The sequence below is a fragment of the Amphimedon queenslandica genome, unplaced genomic scaffold (genome assembly GCF_000090795.2).
Source record: "Amphimedon queenslandica unplaced genomic scaffold, v1.1 AMPQUscaffold_13077, whole genome shotgun sequence".
Classification (NCBI taxonomy): domain Eukaryota; kingdom Metazoa; phylum Porifera; class Demospongiae; order Haplosclerida; family Niphatidae; genus Amphimedon; species Amphimedon queenslandica.
In genome coordinates this window covers 69,532-81,583 of record NW_003546687.1, presented here as the reverse complement: position 1 = coordinate 81,583, position 12,052 = coordinate 69,532, and the positions used below count along the sequence as shown (strand labels likewise).

General features: G+C 34.9%; 1 protein-coding gene across 2 annotated transcripts; it reads right to left on the bottom strand.

Moving 5' to 3' along the window:
• Window positions 1–9,407: 9,407 nt before the first annotated feature.
• Window positions 9,408–11,736, bottom strand: LOC109585362 (uncharacterized). Of its 2 annotated transcripts, XR_002186456.1 has the most exons (5): window positions 11,258–11,736; window positions 11,097–11,205; window positions 10,917–11,052; window positions 10,648–10,865; window positions 9,408–10,590 (listed from the first exon to the last, which is right to left on the bottom strand). XR_002186456.1 is itself a non-coding variant. In XM_020001401.1 (4 exons), exons 1-4 carry the CDS (start codon window positions 11,408–11,410, stop codon window positions 10,754–10,756), a joined length of 510 nt encoding a protein of 169 aa, XP_019856960.1. In that variant the 5' UTR covers window positions 11,411–11,736; the 3' UTR covers window positions 10,607–10,753. The 2 variants fall into 2 exon arrangements, 1 of the variants encoding a protein (XP_019856960.1); XM_020001401.1 differs by lacking the exon at window positions 9,408–10,590 and having other exon boundaries at window positions 10,607–10,865.
• Between the last annotated feature and the right edge of the window lie 316 nt (window positions 11,737–12,052).

Sequence of the window (12,052 nt, the reverse complement as noted above, 5' to 3'; positions counted from 1 at the left end):
CTAATTTGCAGGATCATGTGACTTGTTTGAGATAATTTCTAGAGCTTTCATTAGCCTTTAGCTTTTAGTTGTTTTTAGCCTTCAAGCAGTGCCTTCAGGAACAGCTTAACCAATTCCTTGCTTATAGAAGCTGTAGTAGGATTGGCTGCACACTTTCCTATTTCAGTGCAGATTTCTGGAGTGTGATCATGGGTTTCTGTAGCTTTACTGGCTAGTAGAACCATTTTTTCATCATCAGTACAACATGCACTGTATATTCTCCTAGCAACAGACAAATCTTTTCGCTATTTATAAAATTGGTCTGTTGCAAAAGTAATAATTATTGCCAATTAAAATATTTTATTGTTTTAATTGTGCAATGCATGCACATACACACATAATGTGTCATGTTATAAAGAGAGCTTAATGATTAATTCACAGATAGCAAATGTGCCACACATGTTACTACGTGGGTATACATTATACTGGACTTTAGTGGTTCAAATTGTATTTGTATTGCTCTGTCAATTGTCTGGAAAATGATCATGCAGTGCCTGCATGCCACTTTTATTGGTCTGAGCATAGGCAGCTGCAGGATTGCAGGGGTGTCAGGCAGGAAAATGCACTTAAATTTTGGCATTGCCCACCTATTTGTGGTGTATACTCTATGCATTCATACATGTGACGTACAGTACCATAGATATACACCCAAAACATGTCCTGTCTAACCTGTAAGGCACTTTTATTTGTCAAACAGTAATCCTGTTCTTGGAAGGCTTGTAAGAAAAGCAGAGAAGACCATCTCTTGCTAGTGAAAAATGTCATTAATTGATTTTGTCATATCCTGTCAAAATTTTTAGTCAAGCATTGCCCATCCATGCCCAATTCTGCCTCTGCCTTTGTTTGTGAGCTGGAACTGTCTTAAATGTTGCCTGTTTTTTTCCTTCTAATGTCAGACTCTACCATACCTATGTACCGATGTAATTTAATATTGGCAGATTAGAATTTAGTAATTATTTCACCCATCATCAATGATTATTTGCAATTTTTTTTGCTAATACTTTGGCTATAATAGTATCACTTCTAATTCATCATAATTATTGCCATTATCTTGAGCTTTACCTTAATTGCAAATTTGCAATGACATATGGATATGTATGTTGAGATAGGTGCCGTTGATTGCTCTATTGGTGACAATGAGCTTACTAGCTTTGCTTCAGAGTTCCTTCAGACACAACATGTTAAGCTGTGCTGCTGTTGCTTTACCATCAAGAGATTGTAACTTCTGTTTGTGAAGTGATGATGAAACTAGAGATTTGACACTGACTGATTGTAGCTTTAGTAGGTGTTTTCTTCTTTGTTGTGGACTCATTTTAAGTCATTTGGCTTCAGAATCTTCTATAAAACCTGTACTGTTCTTTCATTCTGTATTAGCCTCTTCTGATGATAGCATGCTCCGGCTTTGATTGCTACTCCTTTTCAAGATTCTTCAACTTCTCAATACGATGCTGAAAGTTCTGTTTATTTTTAGTAAACTTCATTCTTTTTGACTGTATTGATGCTTTTACTTGCAGTTATCTTAGAGCATGTGGAGGTGAACTAAAAACCATACTTTTCCATGACAGAGCTCACCATACAGTTCTGTTTTGCGTCACCTTTGTGTGAGAGACAATTTGAAGCCTTGTGTATTAGCATTGCCAGACAGGTAGCTGCTGCCATGACTTTACTAACAACCCTAGTTTGTTCTGAAAGTTAATTAGAATATATAAATTAAACCATAAGTCTTTTCATTGCTCTGTTAGAGGGATGTGGTACAATACAAATGCCGCTGGTATACAATATTATGCAACAGGGTAGCACTTTTCAATAACTTTATCTCCATTGTCATTGTTGTATCCACCAGATCTGTTTGAATGAGATGCATGATATTCATAGACTTTTTAATGATATTCATTTGGATACCGTAAATGAAAAAATTATTCTGGCCACCATGTTGGAGGTATACTTTGTACAGTCTTCAATGGGGAAAAGGTGTTATTTTACTGTTTTTCCAGCAGAGCAAAGGAGCTGCATCCAGAAAGAAAAGATTCCAACCTTTATCTCCATTTCTTTACCACTGCAACAGTTAGGAGCCTCTAATTTACATGGAAAAGCAGATCAGGCCGATTTTAGCCTTTTGGCCCATTGGGTGTACTGTATAGTTTATGCCCCGAGAATGGTGGCCCAGAAATTCCGTTGTTTTTTACGGTATCTCTATGAATATCATTAATCTAGTTAATGGAGATCTGGTGGATACACTAAACGGCTGATGGTGGACTCATATTCCTACTTTTCTTTATTTATGTCTTCTGTATTCTTAAGATAATGTACATCGGCTTTATATGTGGCACTTTTAGGGACATTTTAGGGCTTAGAGTACAAATTTTATTAGCAGGAAGGTCCAGAAGAATAGAAGTAATATCTTTAGCTGCATATTTCTTTAGGAGGTTGCTCGTATAGTTATCATCATTCGCAAACTTTACTTTCTTTTTCCAGTCCTGCATTTATTAATGCATTGTCACTACCAGAATTAGATAATATAACACAAATGCCAACAATTTCAATCATTGCTTTATAGATGGTTGCATATACATATTTTTTACCCAAAATTTGATAAATAACAATGCCTCACCTATTACTGGATGTTCTCTTGCTAAAATGAGGGTACTGAGTAAAGGACTGACATTTAACAAAGATGGAATGATGCTGGCTGTTAAGTCTGAGAACGAACACAAAGGTTCTGTGACATCCTCACTATAATTATCTGTCACAATAATTTCCAGATCTTTTAAAGGACTTTTTGTTACTGAAAACTTTCAGTCAGTAATTTTTTCTATTCATCTATGCCATTCCAATGAAAAGAATAATATAGCCCAAGAGTGAACTAGTATTTTAGTACGAAAACTGTTTCAAGTGGCTGTATATTTTTTTGAATTGAAGTGTGTGTGGCATAATAATAATAACTGTTATTGATATTATTATTATTAGTATTATTATTATTATTATTATTATTATAATTAATAAAATAAAAATAAAGTCGAAGTCTCCCTGCCAAGTGATCCCAAAATCGAAACCATGTTGCTCTTCTGTATCGCCACTGAGAGACGCTGCATCAAATAACTGAGTGAGTGAGGATCACTTGTACGTCTCATGATCCTAGTTCTGAGTTCCTTTAGGAAGCAACGGGACTTCAGGCCCACAGCACCATTGATTATTATTATTATTATTATCAACAAACCACAAGAATAAAACATATATAGAGTACTGGAGGTAGATTTTAAAAATGAAATGGTAAGGACAAGTTAAGAAAATATAGTTTAGGGTAATTTGAGTTAAGACATAATTGAGTCTAGTGGAGAGCCATCAGACATATCAAGGGTTCTCCATTTAGTCCTCGATTTACGAAGACACAGAATAGCAGCTCTAAGGATAGCAAATTGATTACAAGTACGTACTATGATGTAACAGAAGAGTAGTATGCCATTTAACAGCAAGACGGTCTGCTATTCTTTTAACAAAAAAATAAGGCCTCACTGCCCATTAACCCATCGAGAGAGGAGTGAAGATGGCTCATCTTTTGTGAGAGGCTCTAGAGTACTTATTTTTCTCTCTTTCAGCATTCCTTAGGACATCAGAGGGGGTGTGAGCACCATAGGAAGAGGCATCAGTATCAGTAACTCTAATATGTCAAACAATGCCTCCCCTCCACCTGTAGAACCCACACACCCCTCACTGAAAAATCAGCCACTAGAGCTGGGAGTTAGAGGTAGTGTCTGCTTCCCAAACCACAGGTTCTTTCTTAACCTGATTCCATGTTAGAGCTGCCAGTTCCCCAAAGGCATCTCGTACTTAATTGTGCCTCTGAGTGATCAGACCCCCTTTTCGACATGACAAAGCGTGTGCCAAGTCAAATGACAATCCACAGCCATCACACTGCTGGAATACCCAGGAGTGGTTTTCTGTATCTATATAATTGCCAGTGCATCCATAAATTCTTGGGAAGAGAGGTCAAAGTGATGTCTTATCATCCTTAGCTCTGACAATAGCAGGCTGCTGACCATCACTTAGACTAGAAATTGTGTCTGAGAGTATTCCCGCCAATATTTGGTTCTTTCTCTTTAGCACATCATTCCTGATATCATTATAAGCATTCAGGTAGTCCTCCTTGACAAATTCATCATTGTTGTTCTGAGTAGTGACCAGAAGACAGGTAAGATCACAAGAAATAGCATATGGTGATAAAAGAGGTTTGGTGGGATTGTATATGTTGAGACCTCCAAAATGAGTAGGATACGAAAATAAAATACACTTGATTGGAAAGAAATCACAATGAAAATAGTAGGTATTAGTTTATCAGCTATTAAGTCCTCAATTTGTTGAAAATAGTCTGTACAATCTGGTAGCACTCTCTGTAAAGAGAGCCACATGTTTTTAATAGAGCATGTAAATGCACTGTAAGCTGCCTATGGGTCCTCCTCAACAGCATTTTAGCAACTAAGAGCAGCTGATCTATAAGTGTGGTTTAACTTGATACTTGTCCCCTAACACAATACTCAAAACTGGGTTCATCTCCAACAAAACCTCATAAGAAATGATGACCAGATATTATCTTGATACCAGTACTGTCAAATACATCATGGGCTTCAGACATGAAGTTATTATTATTATTATTATAAAACTGCATGATATTCTTGAACAATAATTAGAGTCCAATAGTCCAGTCCACTAGATACCCTAATTTAACATGTGGGGTATACCATATCGTTTTGTAGCATTAGTCATAGTTTATACTGAGTGTTTTAATATTGGCTGTAACATGTTGATGTTAGAGCGGGAGCAAGGAGGGAAGAGAGAGGTACTGGAAATAGTTGTGAATCTCTTGTGATTTGAATTCCATTCCTATATTCCCTCCATATTACCATCATTGCCATTGTGTGGCTCAGTTTTGTCACAAATGGTACCCCATATGTAGCCTTATGACTTCACACCAATATCAGATAGTGTGACAGTTCACTTAAAATGTTCCCTATGAAAGCCTTGTAGTGGAGCTTGTTTGTGATTGTAATATAATTATGTTCATGAAGTTTAATTTCATGTAAATATTTACTCTTTTGTAATTACCTTTCCAATTATTTATTGATCAACAGAGAATCTCTGTTTTTATCTTCAGTTTCACTATTATCATTTGCTTCAACTGAGCAGTCTAGTTATTGGAACTGATGTTGTTATTGGTATACTTTTTCATATGTATAAATAAAGCTTTGCTAAAGTTAAGCTTACAGTTTAGATTGAGCCATGGATGCCACTTTTCTTATTATTCTGACTCTTATTCGTTTGGCTTCATCTCGTGTTTGTATTAATAGTGATACGGGAAAGGATGATGTTAGCTGTCTCAGTGGTTCCTGGTGTTGTAAGTCACTTGAGTATTTTTCCAGTATAATTGTTGATAATTGTAGTAATTTATCGGTTAGTATTGATAGCTCAAATCTTTACCTCACTGAAGTTATCAATTTTACTAACTGCAATATTTCGATTTTTGGAAAGGGAATGGACAGCACAAAGATACAGTGCATAGGAAACAGTACTGAGTCTTCGTCTGGTTTTCTCTTTAGAAATAATTGGTCCATTTGCCTTTTCAATGTATCGATTGATGGTTGTGCTTTTAAGCTTCATGCTGATAAACAAGCTGTTGCTATGTACATGTCTCATGACGTTAAGATTATCAGTGTATTAATTATCAACAGTGATGGTATTGGTTTGAGTCTGGAGAACACCAGCAGTGTTTTAATTCAAAACTCATCATTTATCAATAATGTTATGAAGAATGCTAGTACAACTGGAGGAGGTGGTATCAGTATATACCTACACCATTACAAAAGTTATTTCTCTGGTTTGCAGCAGCATAGGTTTAACATATCGATTATCAATTGCAATTTTTTTTCAAATTCTGCTGATAACACATGTAGTTACAAATATAATAAGGCGCATCTGTATGGTGGTGCACTGTATATCGCTTTAAGTCATGTGACAAACTTTTTAGTTCTTTTGAAAGATTGCAATTTTACTAACAATATTGCACTATCTGGGGGTGCTTTGTTTATTCATGTAGAATATGCACAGTCTAACCATGTAATTTTAAGTAACTTGCTATTTGCTTTGAATAAAGCACCATGTTTTGATGGTGGTGCTTTAAATATTGTTTTTGGTAGCAAGTACATAAATCAACCTGGTAACAATGTATTTTCTGTTGAACATAATGTTTTTATGAGCAACGAAGCTCATGTTGGTGGAGCTGTAGCATTGCTAATCCCTAGAGATTCTCTTAAGTTTGTTAATGATACAGTATATGACAAAATTACTTTTATTAACAATAAATTTATAAAAAATTCAGCACCTGCCAGTGCTGCTATTGATATTAATCGTTATTCTCTCCGGACAAGTCGAGATATTTTCATGATTCATATTAGTTTTAACAATTGCACTTTTTATGGTAATTTTGTAGTCAGAAAGAAGACTAGTCACATTGATAGGGGTGTCGTTTTCAGTGCTGGTATTAGTATTTCTTTTAGTAATACAAATTACTTCCAAAACAATTATGGCTCTGCTCTGTGCATTGCTGGAGCAACTGTCATCTTTTGGCCTCATTCATTGACATCCTTCATAAATAATACTGGACGCCATGGTGGAGCTATGCTATTGTTAGAAAAGTCTACACTCAATGTCAATCACTCAACACTTTTGTTTTATGGCAATACAGCATATCTTGGGGGTGCAATATGTGTCATACCAACTCACACTGACATTCTTTTTGAAATAGGTGAGTGTGTTTTTTGGCGCTACAACAACCTTACCTTAAATTATAATGAAAATGTTAGTAATTATTCTTTTAGTGAAAACACTGCTCTCTCAGGAATCGGCAATGACATTTTTATAACTTCTTTAAAATCTTGTTCCAAACTCTTTCACGCTTATAGGACCTCTTCCCTGTTTTTAGAAAGGTACATGGGTAGTTTTCAGTTTAGTTCCTCCTTTAATGAATCAGTTGCTACTGCCCCATATGTATTGCAGTTATGGGAAAACTCAACAATAATTCATCTTTTCCCTGGAATATCTTTTCAGATGAGTGTCTTGCAACTTGATGAGTTTAATAAAACTGTTGGTACTTATTTTCCTTTATCAGCTAAAGTTAAAGGTAAACATAAATCTGTTATATTCTACTCTGACAATGACACTTACTGTATAGTGCTTCATGGTCAACCAGGAGCCAATGATTCAGTCATCATTGAAAGTACTGATTTTTCTAATGTTTTCTTGAAAATTTTTGTGAAGTTTTTGAAATGTCCACCAGGTTATTATTTTGAAAACTACACCTGTTTTTGTGGCAGTCGATATTATCAGGGTATAGCATATTGTGTCCATAATGCATCAGCATCTATAATATCTGGTCAGTGGGCTGGATATATAAATGATACATTTGTTACTGCATTTTGCTCAATTTACTTATGCAGCTACCCTCACTCTGTCTCTTTATATAGTATGCACTACCTTCCACTTGAAAGAAAGTTATTGAATGATTTTGTTTGTCATGCACATCGAAGGGGAACACTGTGTGGTCAGTGTGAATCAGGTTTTACTACTTACTATCACTCTCCTAATTATATTTGTGGTAGTGCTAGCAGTTGCCAGTTTGGGGCACTATATTTTATTCTATCTGAGATATTGCCAGTTACTGCTATATTTTTATTCATTGCTTTATTCAACGTTAACCTCTCAGGTGGTGCTTTCTATTCTTTCATATTTTACTCCCAAATATTAAACAACATGTTTGTGAGTGCATATCCTATTGTACCTTTTGGCAAGCCTCTTCGTATCATTATGGACTTTTACAAAGTATTTTTTGGTATTTTTAGTTTGGATATATTAGAACTTAATGTTATTTCTTACTGTTTGACACCTAATGCAACAGTTTTGGATGTACTCTTATTCAAATATTTTACTACCTTTTATGCTTTATGTTTGATCATAACTACTGCTCTTGTTCTCAAGTTTAATTCACTTTACACTTGTGTGAAGCTGTGCCACATGTTTGGAAGAAGGAATGTATACCAGTCAGTGATTAATGGACTCACTGCTTTCCTTATTCTCTGTTATTTTCGATGTTTGGTGATTACGTTTCAGATTCTTTTTCCTGTATTTCTACTTGGGACTAATAGTCAAATTTTGAAAACTGTCCCACTTTATAATGGCAATTTAACTTTTTTGAAAGGTAGTCATCTGAAGTATGCTGTCCCAGCATTGTTAGTATCCATATTCATCATTCTTCCTCCTCCAGTTCTTCTAATAGCTGAACCTCTTCTCATTAAGTTAAGTGGTAGATTTGTTATTCGTAATGATGCATTAAAGTATTTTCTCCAAAAGACTCGATTGAATTTAAAACCTTTCCTTGATTCATTTCAAGGATGTTTTAGGGATGATTGCCGTTGTTTTGCAGGACTATTTTTTCTCTATCGTGTTGCTATGGTTCCTGGAAAGCTGTTACTTAATATTGCTTGGGATAGTAGCATTAACGTTGCTATTCTTCTTCTCATCATTCTACTGCATTCTCTTTATCGGCCCTTTCAAATGCAGAAGCACAATAATATTGACATTTTCCTGCTTATTAATATACTGTTTGTTAATTTTGGTGCTGTTCTTCAGTGTTTCCTTTTCATTCGTGAACCTGAATATGAGTTAAAGGATAATCATATTATCTTCAATGTTATCATTGCTCTTCAAGTTATTCTCATAGCATTGCCACTACTGTCTTTTCTTTTTTATTCTTTATTAAGTATATGCTTGAAGAAAAGAAATGTATCATCTAATTGGGAGAGTTCTAATCTCTTTCCACATCGTTTAACTGAGAATAATAACTATGGATCGATTCAGTGAGAAGTTTTTAAAATACAAGTGTGTCTATTTTCATTCATTTTACATTTCTATTTTATTTGCAGATTTTTGTTTGAGTATTAATTACCTGTCATCCTATACTGCTGAGATTTTTTGAATACTTTAATGTTTGTTTTTTTAATTTTGGTAGTGATAATATTTGGTATGCAAGACTGCTGGCATTGCTTAGTTTAATTCTATTGAGCCAAAATTTCTCAAAGTTGAATATGACAGATGTCATTGTTCTACACTCCTGATGTCAGTGGTTGTTATAGATACTTTTATAAATTTATGGTACTTCACACATGTAACAATATTTATGCTTCTGCAAAAGGATACAGATAATTGATCATAGTTATCCTTAACTCCTCATGCATGAATAAAATTTGAAAAGCTAAAGTCTGTTACATATCAGCATTCGAAATAGCAACACGAGACTTTTCTTGCTTATGCAGCTTACCAGGATCATTATCTATATAATGTATCTAATGTGAATTTTCTGTCATTTGCATCTCCACCTAATCTACATCAGTGTATTATATTGGCTGCCCAATCCAGTGTTAATGTTGCCTGAAATATATCATAGTTTATACGTTGCACCTGTCTTGTGCAATTTTAACCATGATACCCATTGTTCAGGCTACATTGGGCCACTAAGTAATATTCAAAAGTTGATTTACCGTATAAGATGAAATGTTGACGGGGTTTTTATATTGGTGGATTGGCGGATTTATACAAAAACGCCAAAATAAAATCTGCAAGCAATAATTCCATTTATGTGTATACACGCCCAATTACCATGCCCACATTAATTTTACTTAGTCAAAAGCATGGTTAGAAGCTAAAATGGCTTTACTACATTTCTTTAAGCCAGTGTCTAAATTAGGTGAACACAATCTTCCAGAAAAGGTACTGTCCCTCTCTAATAATGAACTTGCGAAGGTGAATGAATCTGTGAAACGTACTTCATCTGAACAAGACACAGAAGTTGAAAAAATGTCAAAATGGCCGAAGTATTAAGATTACACGCCAGAAGAAAGGGCCCAGATTGGTAAATACACGGGCAAGCCTGAAATGCGGATCAAATGCAGATCAGGCTGAAATGCGGATCAACGCGGAATGCTCGCGGATCTGTATCGAAGTACGGATCAACGCCCAAAGTTTATGGATTTGTCTGCAAGAATGATATCTATGCACATATAAGCTCTATTTGAGTCCTTAACAAGCATCATTATTATTCAGTTTCCAGTTTCAATCATGGCTTGCCAGTAGGCTGGCTATAATCACTATGTCAATAATTATTATTAATTTTTGTACATATTCAAGTACATTATAGTATTATGTAATAGTTATAGATCTATAAGCAGATTCAATGTTTCAATAAGACAATATATTAACTTCATGGTAGGATAGTTGTAATTTCTTTTTTATTAAAATATACAGCATCCTCATGTGTTATTCCTTTTAACTTTTCTAAGCATATTACCATTGCCTACGGAAATAATAAAAGAACATAAGTTGAGATATTTGTATTAGAAATATAGTTACCTCTGGCCAAAGCAACTTAACTGCAGTTGCTTTCCTTCTACCCACATCCTTACAGTGTAAACTGGTTAGTTCCTCCAGGTAAAGAAATATTTGTTGTGACTGTAATGTGAGTTTAGGAAAATGAAGATTAAAAAGTAGTAGCACTGAATGACTTACAAGTACATCATCTGTTAAAGGCCATATGATATCTGGTATATGCCTTTTCTTTTGCTCAAATATATTTTCTGTAAAAAATTCACTTGATGAGGGATCCAAAGCAGTTTTAATGAACTTGCCCTATTAATTGAGTTGCCGTATAATTAGAAAATGTATATGAACTAACTTCATGACTCTTAATAGCACTAAATAAATCTTTAACTGGAATGGAGCCAATTCTACATGTATTCATGCTATAAAACTACCATATTAATAATGGATAGAATAACCTGATAGGTGGGTGGGAAGATTTCACAAACTGTTCAGCTACTGAAATATAAGATTCTTTGTGATTAATCCCTGTAATGTCATCATATAAGGTGTCCTTTTGATATTCCGGAACAAGAATTAGCGAGCAGTCACAGTCTACAAACAGTATGCATCAACAGTATGATGAAGATTGTATTTACCATCTTCATCTCCACTTGTGAGTGGTGATAGGGTATATTCAAGATCAGAATCAATTTGATGCATGGAAACCATTTCACTCTCTGCCATATCTGGTGTATGACTTGCTATCTGTATAAAAATAATTCATAGAGAGCATTAATGTGCTGCAATAGAGACACACCTTCAATTCTAGCGGTAACAAATCTGAAAATTCAGTTGTTATCCCAACCCAATCAAAGTTTGAAATTTTCATATCATATATCATCAGCAGAAGAATGAAATAAGGACCGTACATCGTCCAAATAAACAGCGATATCAGATGACAAAGCACCATGTTTACTCAGCCAAAATCTAATGTCTCTAATGACATGATTCCAGCAAGACACATGAAATACTTTAGGCAGCTCAGCTTGTAAAGCATTTGTAATGGCCTTCTCTCTGTCTGTGACAAATGGTGCCTTACTAGTAGAAAGAGATGATACATGAGATTTAATCTCTTGAAACAAAAAGGTATGGGTTTTGTTTTTTTTTCTTTCATGCAACATAAAAATAACCGGAATAACTGGATTATCTTTAAAGATGTTATGGCGAAAAAGGAGTGGTGAAAGATAGAAATCCCCAAGCTGAAATGTGGTGTCATATGACAACAACTGACCACTACCACCTAACAGCAATACTTTATCCATTTCATCAAGGAGTTCTTGCAGTCCAAATATGACAATCAAATCAGGGTAAGTTATAATTTTCCATACGAAACCTGGAATATCATATGCAATTTTATGCACATTATATAATGCATCTTTTGACATTCTTGATTTATGAAGAAAATCATATCTCAAGTTACGAAGCTGCTTCAGGTCCCTTGGAGACTGTGAGGCTACTTTCTCCCTATCACAACGCATAGACGCAACCTCTTTCTTATAAACAACAGCAGGGGTGCTATCTTTTACTAAGTTGTGCAATCTGTTCATAGTTG

Excerpts from the sequence above, each read along its gene's own strand:
- LOC109585362 (XM_020001401.1), bottom strand. The coding sequence starts at position 11,410 with ATGGTGCTTTGTCATCTGATATCGCTGTTTATTTGGACGATGTACGGT. Across the intron at positions 11,053-11,096 it reads CACAAGTGGAGATGAAGATG|ACTGTGACTGCTCGCTAATT; the intron begins GTAAATACAATC and ends TACTGTTTGTAG. Across the intron at positions 10,866-10,916 it reads TCTTCCCACCCACCTATCAG|AATTGGCTCCATTCCAGTTA; the intron begins GTTATTCTATCC and ends GAATACATGTAG.